Source organism: Orycteropus afer, unplaced genomic scaffold (genome assembly GCF_000298275.1).
Source record: "Orycteropus afer afer isolate SDZICR_OR568_19922 unplaced genomic scaffold, OryAfe1.0 scaffold00209, whole genome shotgun sequence".
NCBI lineage: Eukaryota > Metazoa > Chordata > Mammalia > Tubulidentata > Orycteropodidae > Orycteropus > Orycteropus afer.
The window spans coordinates 2,241,784-2,269,258 of record NW_006921796.1 but is presented as its reverse complement, the minus strand read 5'-3'; the positions used below and the strand labels follow the sequence as shown (position 1 = coordinate 2,269,258).

The 27,475-nt window shown below is 40.1% G+C and overlaps 1 protein-coding gene across 1 annotated transcript in view; it reads left to right on the top strand.

Moving 5' to 3' along the window:
• Window positions 1-6,318: 6,318 nt before the first annotated feature.
• The window catches only part of RIC8B (RIC8 guanine nucleotide exchange factor B), a 163,639-nt gene continuing 142,482 nt past the window's right edge, over window positions 6,319-27,475 (top strand). The window contains exons 1-2 of the mRNA XM_042781972.1: window positions 6,319-6,402; window positions 16,378-16,425. Of these exons, the coding sequence (XP_042637906.1) occupies window positions 6,319-6,402; window positions 16,378-16,425 (132 nt within the window). The remainder of the gene's footprint in view (window positions 6,403-16,377; window positions 16,426-27,475) is intronic.

The following is a 27,475-nucleotide window of genomic DNA, read 5'->3' as shown; positions in this document are numbered from 1 at the left end:
CCTTGGGTTTCCGAGGCAGTATCACTACGGAAGCAGGATTGCCCAACCTTCCTTCCGAGGAGTGGCTGGTGAGTTTGAACCGCCAGCCTTCTGGTTAGCAGTCAAGTGCTTTAGCCACTATGCTACCAGAGCTCCTAGTCATATTAGGAGACTTTAATATACAACTTCCAACGAAAGATAGAACTGGAAAGAAACTCAACAAAGACACAGAAGAACTACCTTATAGACATCTACAGAGAGCTTCACCCAACAACAGCACAATATATTCTTTTCCAGAGCACATAGAATGTTCTCCATGATAGACCATATGTTAGGCCATAAAGCAAGCCTTAATAAATTTATAAACACTGAAATTCTGCAAAGCATCTTCTCAGATCACAATGCTATAAAATTAGAAATCAACAATAGGAAGATAAACGGAAAAAGAGCAAACACATGGAAACTGAACAATACCTTCCTTACGAATGACTGGGTAATGTTGTTGTTGTTGTTGTTATGTGCCGTCGAGTCGACCCCGACTCATAGCGACCCCTCCTTGGGTTTCCGAGGCAGTATCACTACGGAAGTAGGATTGCCCAACCTTCCTTCCGAGGAGTGGCTGGTGGGTTTGAACCGCCAGCCCATCTGGTTAGCAGGCAAGTGTCTTAGCCACTATGCTACCAAAGCTCCCGACTGGGTAATAGAGGAAATTAAAAAATGAAATTAAAAAATTCCTTGAATCAAATGAGAATGAAAACACAACATACCAAAATCTTTGGGACACAGCAAAATCAGAGATCAGAGGCTAATTTTTAGCAATAAATGTACACATCGAAAAAGAAAAGCAAGCCAAAATCAATACCTTAAACCAACATCTCCAACAATTAGGAAAAAAAAAAAAAAAAGAAGAGAGAGAAGAAAAGCCTGTAGTCACCAAAAGAAAGGAAATAATAAAGATTCTGGCAGAAATCAGTGAAAAAGAAAATAGAAAGACAATAGAAAAAATCAACAAGACTAGAAGTTGGTTTTTTGAAAAGATTAGTAAAACTGACAAACCATGGGCAAATTTAACAATGGAAAAGAGGATGAGAATACAAATAACACCAAGAAAAAAAAAAAATGAGTTGGGCAACGTCACAACAGAACAAACAAATTAAAAAGATAACATCGGGATATATACTCCAACAAACTTGAAAATCTAGAAAAAATAGACACATATCTAGAAACACATGGCTTACCTAAACTAACACAGACTGAGGTGGAAAAGTTGAACAGACCCATAGCAAAAGAAGTCATTGAAAAATTACCAACAAAAAAAAAAGCCCTGGCCCAGATGGTTTCACTGGTGAATTCCACCAAACATTCAGAGAAGAACTGACACTAATCCTACTCAAACTATTGCATAATATAGAAAAGGATGGAATCCTCCCAAATTCATTTTATGAAGCAAGCATAATCTTGATACCAAAACCAGGTAAAGACATTACTAAAAAGGAAAACTACAGACCAATATCCCTCAAGAATTTAGATTAAAAAATCTTCCAACAAAATCCTAGCCAATAGACTTCAACAACATACCAAAAAAATAACACATTATGACCAAGTGGGGTACATACCAGGTATACAAGGATGGTTCAACATTAGAAAAACAATATCATTCATCAGATAAATAAAAATAAGGAAAAAAATGACATGATTATATCAATCGATGCAGAAAAAGCATTTGATAAAATCCAATACCCACTCCTTATCAAAACTCTCAGCAAAATAGGAATAGAAGGGAAATTCCTCAATATAATAAAAGGCATATATGCAAAACCAACAGCCAACATTATGCCCAATGGAGAGAGACTGAAACCATTCCCCTTGCAAACAGGAACCAGACAAGGATGCCCTCTATCACCAATTCTATCCAACATTGTATTGGAAGTGCTAGCCAGGGCAATAAGGCAAGAAAGGGATATCAAAAGCATCCAAGTTGGTAAGGAAGAAGTAAAACTATCACTATTTGCTGATGATATGATCCTTTACACACAAAACCCAAGAGCCTCAGCAAAAAAACTGCTGGAACTAATTGAGAGATTTAGCATAGTGGCAGGATACAAGGTCAACATCTAAAAATCAGTTGGATTCCTCTACACCAGCAAAGAGATTGCTGAAAGGGAAATAAAGAAATACCATTTACAATAGCTATCAAAAAGATAAAATACTTGAGAATAAATCTCACTAGGGACACAAAAGACCTGTACAAAGAAAACTACAAAAGACTACACTTCAAGAAACTGTAAGAGATCTACATAAATGGAAGAATATACCATGCTCATGGATAGGAAGGCTGAACATTGCAGAAATGTCCATACTACCCAAAGCAATCTATACATTCATTGCAATCCCAATCCAGATCCCATCAACATTCTTTAAGGATATGGATGGAAAAACCAATCACTAATATTATATGGTGGGGCCTCTGGTAGCGTAGTACCTGAGGCATTTGACTGATAACCAGAAGGCTGGCAGTTCAAACCCTCCAGCTACTCCTCAGAAGGAAGACTGGGCAATCTACTTCCATAGAAATATGTCCTTGGAAATCCAAGGAGGGGTCGCTACAAGTAGGAAACGACTCAAAGGCAGTGAGTTTAGTGGTTTTTTTTTTTTTTTTAATTTTGTATGAAAAGGAAAAGAGACTGAGGATGAGCAAAGCACTACTGAATAAGAACAAAGTAGGAGGACTCGCAATTCTAGATCGCAAAACCTAGTATACAGCCACAGTAGGCAAAACAGCCTGGTGTTGGTACAAGGACAGACACATAGACCAGTGGAACAGAATTGAGAACCCAGAAATAGATCCATCAGCCTATGGTCAGCTGATTTTTAACAAAGGGCTGAAATCCATCAAATCGAGAAGAGATGGTCCATTTAACAAATTACGCTGGCAAACTAGATATCTATTTGCGGAAAAATGAAACAAGATTTATACCTCACATCATACACAGAAACTAACTCCAGATGGATTAAAGACTTAAATGTGAAACCTAAAATTGTAACGTTCCTCAAAGAAAAACTAGGGGCAAATTTAGGGGCCCTAATTTATGGCATAGTGCCTAAGGCATTTGACGGCTAACCAGAAGGCTGGAGGTTCAAACCCACCAACCACTCCTCGGAAGGAAGGTTGGGCAATCTACTTCCATAGTGATACTAACTCAGCAACTCAAGGAGGGGTTGCTATGAGTCAGGGCCAACTTGACAGCACATAACAACAACAACACAATTTATGGCATAAATAGACTGTCAAGCAGAACCCACAATACACAAACAGCAGAAGATAAACTAGATGAATGGGACCTTCTAAAAAATAAATTTCTATGCGCTTTCAAAGACTTCTCCAAAAGAGTAAAAAGAGAACCTGCAGATTGGGAAAAAATATTCAGGAACAATATATATGACAGGGGACTTTTCTCTAAAATTTATAGACGACTCCAATATCTCAACAACAAAAAGACAAAGAATGGAATTTAAAAATGGTCAGAAGACATGAATAGACACTTAACCAAAGAGGACACTCAGGTGGCCAACAAACCCATGAAGAAATGTTCACAATCATTACACATTGGAGAGATGCAAATCAAAACAACAATGAGATACCATCTTGCTCCAGCACTAGTAGCAAAGTTCAACAAGACAGAAAATAACAAATGCTGCCGAGGATATGGAGAGATTGGGACTCTCATACACTGCTGGTGGGACTGTCAAATGATACAAACACTGTGGAAAGCAGTATGGTGATTCCTTAAAAAGGTGGAATTAGAAATACCATTTGACTCAGCAATCCCATTACTAAGTATATATCCTAAAGAAGTGAGATCCAAGGCAAGAACAGATATATACACACCAATGTTCATCGCAGCACTATTTACTATTTACAATAGCCAAAAGATGGAAACCACCTAGGTGTCCATGAAAAGAAGAATGGATAACCAAACTACGGTACATATACTCAATGGAATACTATGCAACACTAATGAATAATGTAGAATCTGCAAAACAATAATGAAGAATTCCACATAACATGGATGAAGTTGGAGGACATTATGCTGAGGGAAGTAAGTCAATCACAGAAGGACAAATATTGTTATTAGTTCGCTATTGTAAACAGTAAGGAAATGTTTATGTGTGGGAGGAAACTTTCTTTGTTGGTTACCAGGGGTGGGATCTGCTATACATAGGGTTGCTATGAGTTGGAGACGACTTGATGACACCTAACAACAAGAAGGAGTGGGAGGGGAGGGAACACTGCAAAAATAAAAAATAACAAATATGCTCAAAAACCATTTGCTGCATGAAAAGAATAATCCATGGAAAAGACCAAACGCTCCATAAACTCAAGTTCTGTGTTTGTCTTTATCTCCAAATCCCCAATGTCTAACACAGTATCTGACACATAGAAGAAACTCAGTGATTTATGAATAAATCTTTGCCTCCTCTAGTTCTTCAGCACAACTCAAGAAGGAAAGGTGCCAGGGAAAGCATCAAAGATGATTTCTGGTAGGTTGCTTGGAGTGTAAAACTGGAAATTACTTTAAGAATTCAGCCACTCCCTAATAAATAACCTGGACAGCATAAAGAGCACCGGCTCTTGGTTTAAATTCAGCTTCCAAAATGTGCAATCTTGGCAAATTAATCCATTAACCTCTCCAAGAGGTTTCCTCACCTCACCCTCAAAGAGTTGATCGGTAGTATGGAAGAGCAGGGACTTTATTTGGGGCATCCTGTATTCACATTAAAGAGCTCTGGAGGCACAGTGCCTAACCTTATTTGACTGCTAACCCCAAGATTGTAAGTTCAAATCCACTAGCCACTCGGCGAAAGATAGGGTCATCTACTTCGGTAAACACTGACCACGTTGCAAAACCAATGGCAGTAGCTATGAACCCAATCAACTGGATGGCACTGGTCTTTTTTTTTTTTTTTTTTTGGTATTCGCATTGGGTAGAACCATGCTTGGTGCAGTGTAGATTCTCCAATATTTAAATGAGTTTGGAAGAAACTGAGGTATACAGGAAAAATATGCAACTGAGTGCCTGGTACGCAGAAAACAGCAAGTGCCAGCCTCGATCATCACCGTCCTCACTACTACTGCCACTGTATCAGTATTATCACTTTTACTGGTGGTTGTAGAGCAAGCAGCCAGTTGCCTTTATTGAACGTCTTGGATTCAAATCCCGACTCCTCCACTTACGGATTATGTCATTTCGAACAAATTACCTAACTTATCCACGTCAGGTTCCTTTTGGTTCCACAAAAATCTGTGCTCTGAGAACTAAGAGGCTACATGGACACTACCTAACAGAGTCTGGAGCCCCGTCGGCACGCGATAAATGGACAGCGATTATTATAAAGGCAGAAAAATCGCCGAGTCTTCTTGCATCCAGATAACTCCCAGCAATTTCCCTCATTATTGTAGCCGTATACAATCTGACCGCAAAAAAGAGAGGAAGGAAAGAATTTCATAGCGACTGAAACCGCTAAATGAAAAAAGAGGCAATTAAATCGGTGCTTGACGGTTCCCACCAAAGGGTGCCAGTTTCCGTGACGGTCAACCAGCACAAGAAGCCAAGGCTGGGGCAGGACAGTCAGCACTGTCACAACAAAAACGAGACAGAGCCGACCTTACACCCTCCCCCTAACGGTCTCCCCGCCGCTGGCCTCAGGCGGCCGCAGACTCCAGTTTCCGGCCCCCGCAGGACCACAGTTCCCAGCATGCCTTCGGAGGGAAGTCTTTCCCGCTGGTTGACTACTAATCCCAGCATGCCACTCGACACAACAGTAAATTAGGTGGAAGAATGGGATGACCCCCCCATTGCATGCAGGGAATTGTAGTCTATTTAACTTCTGGCTCGCAGATGGGCGGGGAAAAAGCCCAGTCGCTCCCGTTCGCTGAGGAGAATGATTCATAGAAGAGGGTCAGGAGGGAAGAGTTGTGTCTGTGAAACCCCAATTCAGAGGCTGCACTCTTGTCTCAAGAAAAGAGAAGCAGGAGAGCAAACAGCGCCTCGGGCCTGACTTCGCCTCAGGCCGGGCGACAGGCCTCCGTCGAGTCCTGGGCCTTTTTGGGGGCGGCCGCGAAGCGCCGGTTGCTGGGGGAGCGGTGACGTCGCGGGGTGAAAGTTGAGGGGCGGTGACGTCGGGCCTGCCTGGGCGGAGGCTGGCGGATTGGAGACAGAAGGGAGGGAGGGAAGGAAGGAAGCTGGGAAGGAGCGAGCGAGCGGGGGCGCGAGGCGTTTACCTGGAGGCAGTGGCTTGGGCGCGCAGAGCGGCCGCGGCTCCCCCGCACCTGCGGCCATGGATGAGGAGCGCGCCCTCTACATCGTCCGGGCCGGCGAGGCGGGGGCTATCGAGCGGGTCCTAAGGGATTACAGCGACAAGGTAAAGAGCCCTGGCCCCGGGCGTGCGGTACCGCACCCCCGGGCCGCTCTCCGGGCTTGCACATAGCATCCCTCCCCACCCCCCTCACTTCGGGGATGCGCATTGCTCTCCCCTAAAACGTTTCCGGCTTGGGCATGCGTGTTTGTGCCCCCAGCCTTTCCATTCGGTGCATCCTGTATCCCCCTGCCCCCACTCCAGCGCCCACTACCCTGATTCCTGGCCCGGTAGCTTGTCCTGCCGTCCTCCCTCCAAGCATGCAAGTCACACCCCCGGAATCCTTCGATGTGCGTCTGTGCCCTGTGCCCCACTCTTAGATGCACAAAAGCATGCGAGGCGTCCTCACCTGTATAGTATAAAAATACGTACTTCTCTACATGAACACGGCCCTTGACATGCAAAAAACTTGCCATCAACGATGGCAGTGCTTTATATACCTGTAGCATTGTACAGTTTTCAGGGTCTTATGTCTCTTTTGGTGGTCTCATTTGATCCTCAGTGATTATAGGTTAGATGGTATCACCTTCCCCATTTTATAGATGAGAAAACCGAGGCACGAAGAACTGAAATCCTGCCCAAGGTCATGAATATATTGTGTTAGAAGGGAGTGTAGAATCTAATTCTTAATAGTACCCGTTGTGTGTATCGCATTAATAGCTTTCCTTCCCATTATCACATTTAATCTTGACAGCAATCTTTGTGAGGTATTATCTGCATTTTGCAACTGAGACTCTAGATCTATTAAGTAACTTGCCCAAGGTCAGAATGTGAGCTGTATTCCAAACTCTAACCATTCTTTTGTTCTTTTCACTTTACAACTCTGCTGTAAAAGGTTGTTGTTGTTGTTGTTGTTATGTGCCTTCGAGTCAAACCCGACTCATAGCGACCCCTCCTTGGGTTTCCGAGGCAGTATCACTACAGAAATAGGATTGCCCAACCTTCCTTCCGAGGAGTGGCTGGTGGGTTTGAAAGATAGCTCCTTATAAATCCCAGTCGCTTCTCTGAAGCTCTCTCCAAGAAGTTAGCTCTCCATTATTTTTCCTTCCAGGAATCTTAACATGCTCACTTGAAAAGGTAGCATGTCACACCTTTATTCATTTCAGAGACATTTAGGAATAACTGAATACTCCCTTTTCTGAAAGCACACCCTACAGCGGGTTACACCTGAGATGTCACATCTTCCTTTCATCTGCCTCCATCCTGACTCCCCTCGGAGTGTTTGCTATACGCCTACCACTGCACTTTTGTACACCTTGGATTGTTGCGCTTCTGCAGTATGTCACTTCTGCTCTGGATGGAGAAGATCCAAAAGTCAAAAACACATAATATTTATGAATGTTTACAAATAGCCTTCATTCCCGTGTACTCTTTCTAACTGCTCTGTGAGGAGCAGTATTCCCTATTTCACAATGACATTGGGCATTGAAACAGAGTCCGATGCTTGGTAAAGAAGAGGGTCAGGGAAGAAGGGGAAGACCCCCAATGAGATGGATTGACACAGTGGCTGCAACAGTGGGCTCAAGCATATCAAGGATTGTGAGGATGGCGTGGGACTGGGCTGTGTTTTGGTCTGTTTTGCATAGGGTCACTATGAGTCAGAACCGACTGGACAGCACCTAACAACAATACAGTCCTAAGTCCATACAGCCCCTACAGTATATGCTGCTTTCTTTGCAAGGATACATGTTGTTGTTGTTGTTATGTGCCATTGAATAGGTTCTATATTATTCACATCTCCATCTGGTAGCATAGTCCCTAAGGCACTTGACTGCTGATCAGAAGTCTGGCAGTTCAAACCCACCAGCTAATCGTCGGAAGGAAGATGGGGCAATCTACTTCCGTAGTGATACTGCCTTGGAAACCCAAGGAGGGGTCGCTATGAGTTGGGTCCGACTCAACGGCACATAACAACAACAACAACAACAACATATTCATTTAACTTGATTTTTTACTGCTTTCCAAAAAAGATGTGAGGCAGCTGTAAAACAAGTTTCACAAGAAAAAAAAGAAATACAAAAGAAAACTTAGCTATTGTGTTGGATCAGCTGTTTATTTACTTACTTAACTATATGCCAGATACCTAGCAATAAATAGGAACTTTCTTTTATCCGAGAAGGAGGAGGAAAAACTTCCAGCTGGATCTTATCATCCCTTCAATATTTCTTCTTCCCATGGTGGCTGAATTCCTTAGAACTCCAGATTTGCTTCCTCCAATTTTTCTCTTCCTATCCTTGATTTCCCTTCAGGTTGGTTTCTACTTACCAATCCTGGCCAAGTGCTGTCAGAGCCTAAGTCCTGGACATCTCCAGCTCCCCTTTGTCACATTGGGAATGTTTTTAAGTTCTTTTGCCTGATGTGTATTGTTTAATGCAGTATTCCTGAAGGACTTGGGAGGATTTTCCAAATACTTGCACTTTTATGAGCCAAGCCCAAGAATGCTCTGACTTGACAGTAAATTGTATTAGTTGTCTCCCTTAGAGGAGAGTTCACTATGTTAATTCTGCTTATAGAAGGGACAGACTACAGTGGAAATAGCTTTGGTTACATTGCAGTGGAGCTTTGCCCCTCAGAGAGAGAGACTTTGGGGTAGATGAATAGGGAAAATACAAAAGCTGTGGTCAGGTTGGAAGAATGGGGAGATGGAATTAAATTCCCTTCTCTGTAGTATATAGGGAGCTTTGGTGGCATAGTGCCTAAGGCATTTGACTGCTAACCAGAAGGCTGGCGGTTCACACCCACCAGCCACTCCTTGAAGGTAGATTGGGCAGTGTACTTCCGTAGTGATACCACCTCAGAAACCCAAGGAGATGGGGCACTATGAGTCGGATCTGATTCGATGGCAATGAGTTTACTTTTTTGGTTTTATAGTATATGGAAGGATCTCTGGTGGTGTAGTGGTAAAGGCATTTGGCTTCTAACCAAAAGGTTGGTGGTTGGAACCAATCAGCTGCTCCAGAGAGGAAAGGTGAGACAGTCTGCTCCTGGAAAGATTTACAGCCTTGGAAACCGAATAGGGGTTGGTTGGTAAGAGTTGGAATCAACTCGAAGGCCGTGAGTTTGGTTAGGCTTGGTTTACAGTATATGGAGTCTGGAACCCTGAAAAAGAAATGATGTGCTTCGGTTTTCTCATCTGGAAAATGAATTTGAGAAATGCTGTTTGGAATAAGAGATTATTATAGGGCATTGAGTGTCCTTGGGTAGTGCGAAGAATTAACATACTTGGATGCTAAACACAACAGGTTGGAAGTTTGAGTCTACCCAGAGGTGCCTTGGAAGAAAGACCTGGTGATCTACGTCCAAAAAAAAAAAAAACAGCCGTTGAAAACCCTGTGGGGCACATCTGCACCCTGACACACAAAGGGTTGCCATGAGTAGATGTCGATTCAGTGGCAACTGGTTAATGGAGTATTGAGGAATCTACCTAAGAAGGGAAATGAGTGACACATAGCGAAAGAATGATTGATTTATTGTGGTTAGGGAGAGGTTCAGTATGCTATCTTAATCTAATAAGCCAGTCTCTGAAAGAAGGCAGTCAGGTATAATGGAAAGAAGGTGGGATTTGGAGTTAGATAAACTTTGGTTTAAAATTCCAGCTCTGCCATTTGTTAGCATGACTGTGGGTAAGTTATTTTAAGCCTCTGAGTCTCATTTTATTTATAAAATGGGCATAATACCACCATTCTCTTAAATTATTATGAGGTAAAATTAAATGAACTGTTAGATGCTAAACACTGAGTATAGTGCGCTTAGAAGGCACTTGCTCAGTAATTCACAATTACAGTAATCAAGGTACTGAGGACATCTTGGGGCACAGGCTTTGGAGCGAGATTGTCTGGACTTTGATCATCCACTTACAGTCTGTGTTGGGCAAGTTAGTTAACTTTGTTGTGCTTCAGTTTTCTCATCTGCCAAACAGGAGTAACAGTAGTGCCTACATCACAAGATTGTTGTCAGGCCTTCATTGGTATTTGTAAAGTACTGAGCACAGTCCCTAGCATGAGGAAACAACACATAACTATTAGGTATTTTTTTTTAAGGCAGGAACTAAACATCTGGCACTAAGTTGACATAGCCCAATATGAAGATTTAGAAATATATTCTGTTTCCTTTTTTCTTGACTCTTGTACCTCCTAGTTGGGTAGCAGAATAGTGTATACCTTGTGTGTTTGGAGCAATATTTATCTGTCTGGCTCCAGGTAACATCTGATTTTTGAAGTTCTTCAGAGTCTCATTCTCAGACCTTCTTGCTTCATTCACTGACTCTTGTTATCTTGGGAGGGAAGATCTATACCGGGTTTCTCAAGGGCATAATGTATGTTGACTCAGTATAGAAAAGTAGTAAGGAAAAAAAAAAGAATGGTGGTTCTTTTTCACTCCTTAGTTCATCTGTTAATATTCCTGCTATATGCCATGTTTCTAAGCATCTTCACATATGTCATTACATAAAATCCTGTTATAACTTAGGAGGGAGTTGGAAGTACTCTCATTCATCTGGAATAGGAAATTGAGGCTCAGGAAAACAAAGTGACTATGTGTTCAAGAGAAATCTCTAAAAAATGGCAGACCTAGTCTTCAGATTCCATATCCCAGACTCTTTATGCAGCAAAATATCGTGCCTTTATCCTTGCCTATTCTGTGCTTTGAGCACGAAAGAGGAAGTTTCTCAGGCGCAATGTACTATATCCTTTGGATACTGTTGGATTCTGATCACCTCCACTCCAGTTACAGAATGGGCTATTAATTGTGGACTGTCCAAGCTCCTCCTCCATCAGGGCCTGTTCTGATAATCAACTTAGGAGGGAGATTGGTTGTCATCATCCTGATTATCAACAACAAATAGTGATTAAGGCCCCAAGGTGCACAGTGCTGTCACAGTTCCTTGAATCACAAGCTATTTAGACTAGAAAAAAACAAACCAAACTCACTGCCATTGAGTCAAATATGAGTCATAGTGACTCCTTTTGGGTTTCCAAGGTGGTAAATTTTTACAGAAGTAGGTTGCCCAGTCTTCCTATTGAGTCCAGCCTCCTCTTTTAATAGTTGAAGAAACTGAGGTTCAAAGTCATCAGCTATATTGATACTCAGAGCAATTAGAGATTGGTGACCATAACAAACTCCAGCAGAATTCCATTTTGGATGTATGGCAAGTTTATGGCCAGATGAAGGGTAAAGAGCATGTAAGACACAGGGAGATACGTAGGTGTCCAAGAGTAGTCTTCTTAGGAGAGGAAAACCACACTGATAACAGTGAGGTCTTCATTTATGTGCCTGAAGAATAGAGACACTTCTAGAAATAAAGCCTCTGCATTTGAATAGGGTTATGTCCGACATCTTGGACTACATAAGAGGACTTTGTGCCTTCTAACTGATCAAGGTTGAATTCTGACTGAGTTTATACACTGTAGGTTTTTGCATAGAAGTATGTTTAGTGGGCTGCTCCTTTGTTGTACCTTGTTCTTATTTTCAGATCGGTTTATATAATTTGATTATTGGTGTTTAGTTCTAGAAGTAATCTCAATTCGTGAAACACAAGACACACACACACACATATACATATTACCCCAATTAGAGTAATTCCTGTATATCAGTACTGTTGGAGTGGAGTTTTGGATTGGAAATCTAGGAAATAACTCCTGGTTCTTCAGTAGGTTGATACTTGGCCAGATGCCACATAAAAGGCCATGAATAATTACAGTAGTGACCATTTATTGAGAACCTACTATGTGCAAGGTGGGAGCTCTGGTGGCGTAGTGCCTAAGGCATTTGACTGCTAACCAGAAGGCTGGCAATTCAAACCTACCAGCCACTCCTTGGAAGGAAGATTGGGCAATCTACATCCGTAGAGATACTGCCTCGGAAACCCAAGAATGGGTCGCTGTGAGTTGAATCCACTCCATGGCAGTGAGTTTGGTTTTTTGGGGGGGTATATACAAGGTGCTATAAATGAAGATAAGGAAACTCTGAGGGGTAGTAAGGTTGAATAACTTGACCTGCGTCACACTATTGGTAAGCAGCAGGACTGGGATTCAAACCCAACGCTATCTGACTTGCAGAGCCTGTGCTTTTTAGAGCCTATTCATGGCATATAAAACCTGAGTGGGGAGTCCTCATGATAAATCTGTGTGTGTCAAAGAGCTGCTGTTCCTAGCTTACTTGGTCTCTGAGTTGAACTCTTTAGTTTATAGTTGAGTGACTGCTCCTGCTCATCTGGAAATTACGCAAATATAAAGATGTGTGGTAGTTGACTGTTGGCTAACAGTTCTAGAAAGGCATACAGCCAGAAATGCTAGCTGCTGTTCATACCTCTCCTCACATTCAGCCTTGGAAAGATGAAAGAATAAGGTTTGAGGAACCAGAGTTGTTGTTGTTATGTGCCATCGAGTCGACCCCAACTCATAGTGACCCCTCCTTGGGTTTCCGAGGCAGTATCACTACGGAAGTAGATTGCCCCATCTTCCTTCTGAGGAGTGGCTGGTAGATTTGAACCTCCAGCCTTCTGGTTAGCAGTCAAGTGCCTTAGCCACTACGCTACCAGAGCTCCTGAGGATACAGAGTAGGTTAGGCGTAATCAAAGATCAAAGTTGGATAAAAGAAGCCAGCCTTATAGAAGCCAGCGTCTTTTGGATCCAGTCTCAGAGAGCTGAGTTACTGAGTAGGTTGGCACATTCAGAATTCAATTTATGTTGCCTCACACACTGATATATTTTCTAATTAAGTTAAACTCTTAGGCTAGTTAGGAGACAGGACTTTTGCAAACTTTTTTTTTTTTTAATGTAGTTTTGTCAGCCTTACGGTTACAAAATTAACAGAAAACTTGATCTTTGGTACTATTCTAAATTATAAAGTTAAAAGATCAATTCCACATTGGAACTACTTAAAAGATATTTTTGTACATTAATGAATATCTTTCCAGGGAGAAAAAAAAAGGGGAGCCTTGCTGGTGCAATGGTTAAAGCACTCAGCTATTAACTGAAAGGTCGGTAGTTTGAACACACCAGTTGCTTTGTGGGAGAAAGATGTGGTAGTTGGCTTCCATAAAGATTCCAAAAACCAAACTCAACTGTCATGGAGTCAGATCCCACTCATAGTGACCCCTCCTTGGGTTTCTGAGGCGGTATCTCTATGGAAGTAGATTGCCCCATCTTTCTTCCGAGGAGTGGCTGGTGGATTTGAACTGCCAGCCTTCTGGTTAGCAGTCCAGTACCTTAGGCACTATGCTACCAGAGCTCCCTCCATAAAGATTACAGCCTTGGAAACTCTCTGGGGCAGTTCTAGTCTGTCCTTTAAATTTCTTTTTAAGTCGGAGTTGGCTCAACAGCAGTGGTTTGGTTTTTTTGTTTTGTTTTGTTTTCAGAAAACAATGATTTTCCTTATTATCTCACCATAAATGCCAAAATATCTAGGGAAAACCAAAGTACTGGCAACTAGATATATTATTTCCAGATAACTTATAGAATATCTCACATATAAAGGCAAAAATTAAGCTTTCATGGTTTGTGTGTATAATTATCTATTTGATGGTGCAGGACCAGGCATTGTGTCATTCTGTTGTACTGTGAGTCAGAACTGACTTGATGGTACCTAACAACAACAACAACAACAACATTAGACCTTTATTAAGTTTTTGTTTACAATCTTAGTCTGATTTCTGGTGTTGCTTTCTCTTTTAATACTTAATAAACAATAGCCCACAGATTTATAATTTGTTCATCTGTTCTTTCTTCATTCATTCTTTATCCTTTCTTTTAAATTAACCTTTATTATTATTATTATTATTAAATATTAGCAATAATAAGTTTTAAAAGAAATCATGAGAAATTCCACTCTTGTACTGTTGCTTTTACTTTTGCATTTTAACATTCGTCTTTGTTCTTATGCATTCATAAATGTATATACGTAGTTACTGTCGTCATAGACCTGTAATTTGATGTTTTACTGTTTTTCCACTTGATGCCATTATAAGTAATTTTCTATGTTGCTGTAGCACTTCAAAGCCATCATTCTAAAAAAAAATTGCTATGTAATAGCCTGTCAAGTGGATGCACAATTTATCTCATGAATCTCCTATTGGATACTCAGGTTGTCTTTCTCTCTCCCTTTTTTCTCCCATGACATTAAATAACACTGCAGTGAATATGCTTACATGTGTGATTTTTCTCTCCTTCGGAATCATTTCATTAGTATAACTTCCTAGGATTAGGAGTTCTGGGTCAAAGGCTGTGAATATTTTTATGGCTTCTAATATGTGTTGCCAAATCACTTTCCTTTTTAAGGTTTGTGGCAGTTTATACTGCCTCCCACAGTATCACGCCTGGATTATTGATGCCCATTCCTCACAGGGCTTCATGTCCTCCATCTTGTTGTCCTTTTTGATCTGCCCCGTGAGCTCCTGCTCAAAATATTCATCCAAATTTCTCTACTGTTCATGCCTCCCTCAGAGTGTTCCCCTGTTGCCAGCCATCCATCTGCCAGGTCAGGTATAAAATTTTAAATTGAAACTCTTACCATCTGACTTCATCCATTTTAATTGTTTTGCATACTGTATTCCAGGTAACCAGCCTCCCTTAGGTTCTCCTCAACACCCTTCTCCCTGACCACAAGTCTTCCCTCTGACCATGTTTTGCATTTAGAACTGCTTCTCTGCCAACCCTTCTCTATCTCATTTAATTTCAAAAACTGCTGCTTCTACAAAGCTGTCAATGCAGAACCACCTGTAATGATGATATCTTTAGTACTTAGTGTACTTAACTCCTGGTGGGCTGCCAGGAGTTCAGGGGAGGTGTTTTTTTTTTTTTTTTTTTTTTAAGGAAAGCTTTGGATTCACAAGATCACTTGGTTCTCTGGAATAAAACTTGGAAAGAGAATGAGGAATTATGTGCTCTGATTTTCTGGTACCGTCACCTACAGAGTAGAAAATGCAGTGTTGCCAGTCATTTCTGGAGAGTCATGACAAGCTCTCTTCTATTCCATTTATTTTTTCCTCGTTATCATTGGCATCATCATTACAACCCTAGTATTTACTGGGTGTTGACTATGTGCCATGCACCGAGATGGTGCTGCCTTAGCTCTCTTAACCCTTATAGTAACCCTGTAAACCAGGTACTTTGATTTCACCATTTTCAGATGAGAAACCAGTTACAGTTAGTTGGTCAAGGTCACAAAGCTGGTAAGTGGTGGAGCCATGATTTAAACCCTCATTATTACAGAATTATTTTTCTGAAATACCAGCCTACCCAAATTTCTCTGATGATTTCTTATTGCATATGAAAAAGAAAGTACAAACTCCTCACCAACATCAAAAACCAAACCAGACTCCCTGCCATCAAGTTGATCCTGACTCATAGCAACCCCCATTGGGTGTCCAAGGCTGCAAATCTTTACGGAAGTAGACTGCCTCATCTTTTTTCTGCAGAGCAGTTGGTGGGTTTGAACCACTGACCTTTTAGTTAGCAGCCAAATGTCTTAACCACTGCACCATCAGAGCTCCTTACCAACCTCAGAAGGCCTTTACAAATCTATCCAGTCTACTTTTCCATCCTCATCTTTCTCAGCTCCCTTTCCCCTAACATGTATCCTATGCTCGAGTCTCATAGAGCTAAATATTTATTTCACAAATAAATCACACAGTTTCACACATTTGAGCCTTTGTTTCTGTCCTTAGCATGCTTTCCATCTACCCGATGGCAAACTCCTATTCATCCCTCAAGGCTCAGTTCAAATAGTATATTCTTTATGTCAAAAGCATTCCAAATTCCCTGTGCAGTTAGTGACTTGGTTCTTTTTCCTCCTTTGCATATGTTTCTGCTGTAGGCTTTTTACACTGCTCTATAATTACTTGCCTACGTGCCTATTTCACTTTAATAAGAATTTGAGATGTAAGATGGGAAGACAGCATTTTTACAGGGACATTATTTCATAGCTAAAATTAAAAATCAGTATATTTAAAATGACATAGTTTCTCTTTTCTTTCCCCTTCAGCATAGGGCTACTTTCAAATTTGAATCAACAGATGAAGATAAAAGAAAGGTAAGCCTTTTGTTATTCTCTGTGTGTATGTATTTCACTCATGTACTTTCTAAGGAGCAGACTTGTTTGTTTTCATCTGATGGGCTTTGATTAGTTTTTAGTTTCCCTTCAGTTTGTTTTTTAGGAACTCTAAGAGAGACAGATGCCAGGCTTGATACAGGTGACACACTGGTTACTCCTGCTCCTTTCCTGCAGGACCATTAGGCATGTATAAATCAGGGTTGTAGAAGGGCTCAGAGGGGTCCCTCTTCCCCAGATTATTCACCCCCCGGAGACTGACATTGTTTGGTGGCAGGACTGTAGGCTGTCAAAATGCATTGTTCATCTTGTACAACTTGCTCAGAGTGGGTTGAGGTTTGGGAATGCACTTATTCATACTGGTGCCCCTGAGCTGTGTATCCTTCCTGTGCTGGCAGTTATTTATGTTGTCAGCAGCTGTCTAGGATCACTGACTTCAGGAACATAGAGGAAAATGGAGTCAAGAAACTCATCAAAAGAGGAGCTATTATAAGAGAGGGTGTGTGAGAGACATGACCATGTAATGTTATGCTTGCCTGTTGGGGTTGCCTGTGGTTGTTTTACTTAGTTAATTAGAGCACTGTGCTAGTAAGGACAGGCTCACCAGTTTGTGTTGCTTGCCTCCATACAAATGCAAGACCAGGTAAGATAGTAAGATTGAACAGTAGAAACATATCACTGTTCTGGAAAAATAGCTTAAATGCAGTGCTTTATTGGTGGTGGTTTGAATGCACCTTGGAGTCATTGCCCCATTTGCCTTCACCCCATATCCAGTGTCTTAAGTCCTGCTCATTTTACCTTTTAAGATTTCTTCAGTACGTTTTCTCCTTAACCTCTGCCTAGTTCAAGCATTCATTTGGATTACTGATTGGTTTCCTAACTTTTTTCTTTCTCCAGTTATGTGCCCTTCTAGTACATTCCATAAATCTAAAACAGCAATTTGACCATATTAATCCCAGCCTTAAAACTCTTCTGTGACTTTCTTTGCCTACGAACAAAACTCCAGCTTCTTAATGTGACATACTAGGTGCTTAGTGGTCTGGTCTCTGCCTGCTTTGATAGCCTGTCACTTACTTCTCTCTCCCTTGTATTTGATTCTCTAGAAATAAGAAATGTTTTCAGCCCAACACATCTTCTGTTTCTTATTTCTCACCTTTGCTTATGTTGTTTTCTGCCTAGAATCCTTCTTCTTTTTACCTCTTTTTCTTTTCATCTGAGTAATTCCTACTCAGCTCTGGAGTGTCTCCTTCAGGAAGCCTTCGTTGGTACTCCTGTTACGGTGAAAGTACCCATGTTCATTATTCCCATAAAATTCTGTGTAAGCCTTAAACACTATACTTTCTCTTAATTCTAGGTGTCTTTCTTGGTTAGACTCTGAGTAATGCGTAATGATACGTATTGTTATTTATGTTTATGTCTTCAACATCTAGAGTGCTCGGTACATAACAGATACCCAGAAAAATATTGAATGAGTGACCATGGAATATGCATTTTGGAAGTTAAAGCTTTGACTGACTTTTGGATTTGTACAACACAAGCAAGAATAGAACACTTTTTAGAACAGGGGTTCTAATCAGGGATAGTACTCAGTGGGACACTTCTTCAAGATATACCTGCTGTAGCCCAAACCCCTATCTGTTGAGTCAGAATTTAGAGGGTGGGGTCCAGTCCAGTCATGAGTATTTTTATGAATCGTCTTCAGCAAATGAGTACTCATACATCTGGTGGGAGTACAAAGTGGCACAGTCCCAATGGAGGAGAAATTGGGAATAGCTATACAAATTACACTGACTTTATCCTTTAACCCAGCAATCTTGCTTTTAGTAATATATACTAAAGATTAGAAGCAACCAAGTGTCTAGTAATTAGGGAATATTTGAGAAACTGGGGCACATCCATATAATGGAATACTCTAATGTAGTAAAGTGTAAGAGAAAGAGGGAGGGGAAGAGAAGGAGAAAAAGAGAGAGAGAAGCTGTTATGTTCCCTGGGAGAGAGAAAGCTAAGTGAAGCTAAGTGAAGAAAAAAAAAAGCCAGGTGTTAAAAAGAACATTATGTTTGACACACTCATGATAAGTATTAGGCTGGGAAGGCAGCTTCTTGTTTACATCAGTTGGGAGAATCCATACCACATCTGTAGATTTGTGATTCCTTTGGAATGTGACCTGGAATGTTTGGCAGTGTTTCTTACTGTCCAATTAAGTACATTAAGAAGAGATTCCTCTACTTTTTAGAACAGGGATTCTAATCATTCAATACTCAGTTGAATATAAATTTCAATTGAAGGAGATAAATTTCCCACAGAGTTTTTAATAAAACATGTTTGTGTTATTTCATGTATGACAGTAGCAAACTTTGACATTTTCAAAATACAGTCTTTTACCACATTTTAGATATTTAGAGAGAGTAACTGCTGTACCAGTGCTTATTCTCAGTTGTGGTGTATAGATTTCTGCTTCCTGGAAAGTCTGACATAAACACATGTCATTAGGGATCTAGCTTGGTAAACTTCATTAATGGAAAAGCATTGACAAACAAAGCCATTTCAGTCTCCAAGGGTTAAAACCATTAGTCACTCTTTCGTGCCTAAAGGAAAGGCCTCTTTTAGATTTTAAAATGACAACTATGGGACAGCTCTGTAGGAGCTACATCATAACAGGGTTTTAAGTTCTCAGTGCAGAGATACGTAGAATGGTAGGCATTTCTTCATATTAAACCCAATCTGAAAATAAGAGGAACTCAAATTACCACCCAATTTGTTTTGCTGCCCTAGTTCTCTTTTTTTCTTTCCTAAAAGTGTCTCTGGAGCCTTCTTCCAGCAGCTCCTTGGTAACAGCAGTACCCCTTGGATACTTGATAAACTGCTAGTGCTGTGTCTCTAAAGAACACCACAGAACACCACCTTCCTTATGTAAAAACCTTTATTGACAACTTAGAAGGAAGTGCAATGGAAGGGTACCCTTCAAAAAACAAAACTTGATTTTACTGAGCTTTTTAAGAGATGGCTGTAAATTAATGATGCTTAGGCCTAATTCCTAGCACTTAGATAGTGTTTTGCACAAAGATATGCTTCTCACTAGTATTACAGTATATATGATGAGGATGTCCCTATCCCTATTTTATGGATAAACCAAGGCTCAGATTAATGACAACTTGTTCATGCTTACACGCCTAGGAAGTTGCAGAGCCTGAATTAACTAGATTTCCTGACAATTACATGCTGCTCTTTACTGCTCATCGATCCATAGCTCCCTCTCATTACCTTTGAAGTATATTTCAGAAGTCTTGAGATTATGATCCAGTACCTTGTGTAATTTCTTATTTCATACATTGAGACGCTGTTTAGGCAACTAGGCATAAATTGGAAGAAGTAAAGTCAGATGCAACTCCTGGTGTTGGTGCATATAATGCAAATAGTTCCAGGTGCATGTGGATCACTGTATATTTGGATATAGGCATCTGTGCTTATTGACGCATGTACTTTACATCCTCTACCTAAATTGATAGGTTGTGATTATCTGCTAGCACATAAGCAAATAAATCATGCAAATGTGTGGGGTAGGGGAGTATAATGAGTAATCTGAAAATTCATCTTGAGGAAATGAAAACTCTCATATTTGTTTTTCAGACAAAACTGACCTGCAGACCAAGAGAGTGGCTAATCACAATAAATGTTGAAAAGGACATAACATAAAATGAGTGAAAGAACAGAAGTTTTCACCTATAAGATAAAAATAAAACTTTCAGTTGTTATCTGAGATAAATCTTTATGTACGTAGTAATATTCCTCAAAAGAGTAAAGTTAAAAATAGCCAGATTTTAAGCGTTTACTTCATTGTCTCTGTGTTGTGCAAACTCATGCAATTAAGCCCATATTTCTGTGATACATAAACTAATTACAGACCAGAGACTATGAGCTCTTTGAGGGTAAGAACTCTGACTGACTTATTTTTGTATTTTCAGTCCTTAGCCCTGCATATGGTACAAAATAGGCACTTACAAAAAAAATCTGTTATGAATGAAGGAAATTTGAAGACTGAGTAGAGGCCAGGATTCCTGGGACTTGTACATATTGTTTGGTTTTGTGTTTGATATTTTCTTTGTTATATAGTAGAATCTCAAGCACATCTCTTTTTTTTTAATTAATTAATTTATTTTTATTGTGATTTGGGTGAAAATTTACAGAGCAAATTCACTTCCCATACAGCAGTTCACATACACTTCATCTCATGACATTGACTACAATTCACCACAATGCAACAGCTCCTCTCCCACTTCCTCCCAACAGTCACCTCTTCCCTGTGTCCATCCTTCCATGCACCCCTGCCCTCTGAGCTGTCTCCTTGTGCGTAAACAGGCCTTCTTTCTCCCATGATTGTTCTCTCCAAGGAGTGTATCTACCTCAGGTAAATGTTCAACTCCTATGCCTATCTTCTATTTGGCTGGAAGCCACAGGTATGGGTTCAATTCCAGACCTGAAGGGTAGCTAGGGGCCATAGTCTCATTGGTTCCACCAGGCTCTATCAGACCAGCAAACCTGATCCCCCTCCCCCCACCAAATGATTTTAAGTTTTGTTCCACATTGTTCTCCCTCTCTATCCAGGATCTCTTATATAGATCCCTCTCCAAGTGGTTGACAGTGGTAGCTGGGCATCATCTAGTTCTTTTGGTCTCATAATTGTTTAGGCTGCAGATCACTTGATGTATCAGTCGCTAGGACTAATTCTTTCCATCAGTCTTTAGTTTTCTTCATTCTTCTTTGCTCTGGATGAGGAGAGACCCGTCGTTGCATCTAGGTGGCTGCTTGCAAGCTTTTAAGATCCCAGTTGTTACTCGCCAAAGTAGGAGGTGGAACAATGTTTTACATAGTATGTTACACCAGTTGAGCTTAATGTCCCCTGTGACTGTGGTCCTGAGCCCAAGGGTTCAACTACTCAGTTCCTCTGGGTAGCTGGCTGTGACCAAGAAGTGACTACAACCTTGTCACTTGTCAGCTTTACTATACATCTGGGAATTCAGATTATACAAATACATTTATAGGGCCCTTGTCTGCCAACTCTATACACGATCTCAGGTATACTCCCCACTTCATAGACATACCTTACAGTTCAGCCTGTCCACCCATCTATCCACCTGTATACCTATGTTTGGCTTTACTGACAACGTAGTACTGTATGTCAAGCACATCTCTTAAGATTGTATCCTGAAAAAGCAGGATGAAAAGTATGTATATATATCTCACAATCATGTCAAAGTAATAAAAACTATACAAAGAAAAATGGCTAGAAGGAAATTTACTAAATATTGGCTATCTGAATATTATTACCATGGTGGTATATATTTTTTACTTATCTGTATTTTTAACTTTCCTATTATTACATATATTATTTTATAATAGTGTTATTAGAGACATGAGCAAAAAATACTTTTTTAAAATCATGTATTTTCTGTAAAGTTGAACCTTCTGATTATCGTAAATACTCCTTTTGAAGAAACATAAAAAAATATTACTAGGGTTGAGGATTGTGTTACCTGCAGAGCAGGTTTATGGAGTGAAATAAATTTATATGAATACAAGAGCCTGATCTGCCTTTTAAAATATTTCTTCTTTTCAGTATTTCCTCCTCTAGATTTGGACATACTTGGCATATTAGAGATCCCTGTAGACCATGAATATTTTTTCTCCAATTCCACATAGTAATTCCTATGTGCCAGGTACTATGTTAGGCCTTGGTTCCAAAGTTGACTGTTTGCCTGTGGTGTTTTGGTTGGCATCTTCTCCACTAAAAATGCATGCTAAGGATTGCCATTGTCAATTACAGAAAATGAATGGGTAAATTTCCATGTTAGATTCTCCCAAGGAAAATGTGCCAAGATAGGACCATCAACCCTAGACTGAATCCATACTTGGGAATAATTTGAAGCATGGATGCTTGTTCTGAAAGCTCTTTACACTTATTTTAGTTGTTTGAAATTGTCAAACTCCAATTTCCATTAAAACAAAATGATAGTTTGACTCAAGATTTCTTTGCTGTATTCACCTTAAATGTTTTGATACATAACCAAGTACAGTTCTCATTTAGAAGACAAGAGCTTTAAGGATAATAATTTTCAGTATCTTGAGCTCTTTAAAACACACACAATACCAAAAGCCCATCCTAATTTTTTTTTCTTCTTTTTAAAGTTTCTGTCCAGCTGGGATCTGGCACAAAACTGGACTAGAAGGGACTGAGTTAGATCATAAAGCAGGATGAATGCCTCACAGTAGTTCAAATAAAACAATTTAAACTTTATTTCAGACTCCATTTTTCATTTTAGATGTTTTTCCCAGGGCATCAAAGGACTAAATCTAGGGAGAAAGGACAGGACAGCCCTTTCTGACTTAGTAACCACTGGATGTGACAACCCAGACAGGATCTTTGGATAACTTTTTAGGATTCCTGCCTTGGAGTGATAAGAGTAGTATCTTTCATTTTAGAGTACTTTCCAGTTTCAGAGGCATTTTCTCATAACTCATCAGGAAGTTCACTTCTAGCATGGCAGCATGACGAGTTCTGTGGACTAATTTCCCAGTGAAACTGGTGAAAATTATTTTAAAAACAAAACATTTAAAGTCTCTGGAAATAGTCCTAAGGGCATACAGCAGATGAAGGAAATCTACTAAACTCAGGAGAGAAGCAAGCCTTAGAATAGAGAGCTCCTCAGAGGAACTGATTTCATAAGTTAAAGCTTAAGGGTGCCCTCAAAACAGGTGGAGGCTGTGGTAAAAGGCAACTGGGAGGGGATTGATAGATTCATTCAGTGGAGATACAAGCTAACCTGAAGACCACCTAATTTGCTGGAGAGAAAGAGACAGCTGGGAGGAGCCCTCCTATGGTCAGACTAAAGCTCAAATATTGATCTCAGGAGCTGTCCCTTCAAAGGAGCCCTAATTTGATTAGCCAGTTTGTGCAGCATTTTATGCCCCAGAGTATTTTTGAGCACAGTAGAGCAATCAGCTGGCAATCAAAGGAGCTTAACAGCTGGGTGTGGTCAGGTAAAGAATGTCAAAGAGAGGCCTGTCAAAGCTGCTATCATTGCAGGGTGACTATGGTCATATCCAAAGTATGTCCTTTAAGAAGCAGCATCAGGGACTTCACACTGAGGGGGTTGTGGAGAATAGACTTCACTAAAATAATTCAGCCAGTCATTAAACAAGTGTCAGATATAACAGACTTGAATGTAGGCATTGTAAATATGCCCAAAGAACTAAAGGAAACCTTAATTAAAGAAAGAAAGGAAGACATGATAACAATATCATATCAAATGGAGCCTATCAATAAAGCAGTGGAAATTATTTAAAAAAAAAAAAAAATCAAAAGGAAATTCTGGAATTTTAGAAGGAAAATAACCAAAATGAAGAATTCACTAGAAGGGCTCAAGAGTATATTTGAATTAGCAGAAGAAAGAATTGGTGAACTTGAAAGTAGATTGATAGAGATTATGTAATCCAAAGAACTAAGAAAAAAAAAGAAAAATGAACAGACCCTCGGAGAAATGTGGGACACCATTGAGCACACCTACATATGTGTAATAAGAGTACTAGAAGGAAAGGAGAGAAAATACTTGAAGAAATAATGACTGAAAATTTTCTAAATTTGTTGGAAAGCATTAATCTACACATAAAGGAGGTACAGTGAACTCCAGGTAGGACAAACGCAAAGGGATCTACAGACACATCAAAGTGAAAATGCTAAAAGCCAGAGATGAGAAAATCTTAAAAGCAGCAAAAGGAAAAATAACTAGTTACTTACAAGGGGGCATCAGTAAGATTAATGCTTGACTTCTCAGCAGAAACAGTGGAAGCAAGAAGACCATGGAAATCATGGATAGCATCCAGTGTGCTCAAAGAAAAAATGTCAACAAAGAATCCTGTATCAAGGAAAGTTATATTTCAAAAATGGAAGGCAAAATATAAACTGTTCCATATAAACAAAAACTGAGAATATTTGTTACTAGCAGATCCACCTTGCAAGAAATATTAAAGGAAGTTCTTCAGACTGAAAACAATTGACCCCAGATAATAATTTGAGCCCATACACACACAAAAAAAAAAACCAAAGAACATCATTAAAGATAATTATGTAATTAATAAATGACAGCATAAGTGCATATTTCTTCTCCTTTCTTCCAGAAATAGCACAAAGGAGATGTGTTGGAGCTAAGCTGTATTGGACTAAGGAATGACTCCCAATGGTAACTCACACACACAAGGACAAATAAAGTAAAAAAATGATAAATAAAAAGGCTAATACAACAAAAGCTATACATGTGTACTTGCTATCCTTTCTCTTCTCAGCTTCTTTAAAAGACATGAAATTATATGAAGTAGTAATTATAACAGCGTATTGTTGGATATGTACCATTTATAGATGTAATATGTAAAATACTAATACCATCTAAGGGACCCTGGTGGCACAATGGTTAAGGGCTTGGCTGCCAACCCAAAAGTTAGTATGAACCCACCAGCAGCTCTGTTGGAGAAAAGACCTGGCAATCTGCTCCTGTAAAGATTATAGCCTGGGGGACTCTATAGGGCAGTTCTACTCTGTCTTACAGGGTTCTTATGAGTTGGAACAAACTTGATGGCACACAACAACAACATACCACATAAAGAAGGAAAAAATAATAGAGCTATATAAGAGTACTGTTTCTATCTCATTGGTATTAAATCAGTATAAATCTTAAATGGATTCTGGTAAGTTAAGATGTATATGGTAAGCCCTGGAATAGCCACTAGGAAAATAACTCAAAAACCTATACTGAAAAACATCATTAAAGAAATTAAAATGCTATGTGAGACACATAGAAAACAAATGTAAAATGTCCACTATGAATCCATCGCTATTGATAATAACATTAAATATGAATGGATTAAACAGTCCAAACAAAAGGTAAAGAGACTATCAGATTGGATTACAAACAATATCTAACTATATGCTGTCTATAGGAGACACATTTTAGGCTCAAGGAATACAAATAGATTGAAAGTAAAAATCAACAATCTACAATATGCAGATGACACAACCTTGCTTTCTGAAAGTCAAGATGACCTGAAGCAGTTTTTGTGAAGATCAGAGACTACAACCTTTAGTATGGATTATACCTCAACATAAAGAAAACAAAAGTCCTTAAAACTGGACCAGTAAGCAACATTAAAAAAGATTGAAGTTGTCAGGGCTTTCATTTTACTTGGATCCACAATCAATGCACATGGAAGCAGCAATCAAGAGATCAGATGATGTATTGCACTGGGCAAATATGCTGCAAAAGACCTATTTAAAGTGTTAAAGAGCAAAGATGGCACGTGCACCTAACCCAAACCATGATATTTTCAATAGCCTTACATGCGTGTGAAAGCTGTACAGTGAATAAGGAAGGCCAACGAAAAACTGATATATTTTGAATTGTGTTCTTGGCAAAGAATACTGAAAACTGGACTGCCAAAAGAACAAACAAATCTGTCTTGAAAGAAGTACAACAAGAATGCTCCTTAGAAGTGAGAATGGATAGACTCCATCTTTATTATTATTACTATTGTGGTTTGGGTGAAAATATATAGAGCAAATTCACTTTCTCTACAGCAGTTCACATACACTTTATCTCATGACACTCACCACAGTTTACCACAAGGCAACAGCTCCCCTCCCACTTCCTCCTGATAGTTACCTCCATGCACTCCTGCCCCCTGAGCTGTCTCCCTGTACATAAACAGCCCTTCTTTCTCCCATGATTGTTCTCTCCAAGGAGAGTATCTACCTCAGGTAAATGTTCAACTCCTATGCCTGTCTTCTGTTTGGCTGGGAGCCACAGGTGTGGGTTCAGTTCCAGACCTGAAGGGCAGCTAGGGGCCATAGTCTCATTGGTTCCACCAGGCTCTATCAGACCAGCAAACCTGATACCCCCGCCCACCCCAACCCCTTATTTTTTTTTTTTTCCCAAATGATTTTGAGTTTTGTTCCACATTGCTGTCCTCTCTATCCAGGATCTCCTACATAGATCCCTCTCTGAGTGGTTGACAGCACTAGCCGGGCACCATCTAGTTCTTCTAGTCTCATAGTCATGTAGGCTGAGGATCGCTTGGTGTACCAGTCACCTGTACTAATTGTTTCCATGAATCTTTGGTTTTCTTCATTCTTCTTTGCTCTGGATGAGGAGAGGTCCATCATTGCATCTAGATGGTTGCAAGCTTTTTAGATCTTAGTGGCTCGCCAACATAGGAGGTAGAACAATGTTTTGTGTAGTATATTATGCCAAATGAGCTTGATGTCTCCTGTGACTATGGTCCCAAGCCCACAGATTCAACTACTTGGTTCCTTTGGGTAGCTGGCTGTGACCAAGAAGTGACTACAACCTTGTCACTCGTCAGTTCTATTATACACCTGGTAATTCAGAACATACAAATACACTTATAGGGCCATTGTCTGCCAACCCTATACATAGTCTTGGGTACACTTCCCACTTCATAGACATACCTGATAGTTCAGCCTGTCCACCCATCTATCCACTCATATACCCATGTTTGGCTTCACTGACAGTGCAGTACTGTATGTGCAAAAGGGTTCATCTTTGTTGTCTGTACCTCCCATGTACCTCTCTATGTCATCCTCTTCCTCAGTGCCACCATGTTGATCACTCATTGCCCTTCTCTTCACCCAAATCAATACTTATCTCTACCTATCTAACAGTTTTCCTTCGCCTCCCCTGCCACCCCTGATAACCAACAAAGAAAATTTCCTTCCATAGATAAACTTTTCTTGACTTTTACAGTAACAGACTAATACAATATCTGTCCTTCTGGAATTGACTTATTTCACTCAGCATAATGTCCTCCAAGTTCATCCATGTTATGTGGTGTTTTGTAGATTCTGGGTTATTCTTTAGAGTTGCATAGTATTCCATTGTGTGTATGTACCACAGTTTGGTTATCCATTCCTCAGTTGATGGACACCTAGGTTGTTTCCATCTTTTGGCTATCGTAAATAGTGCTGTG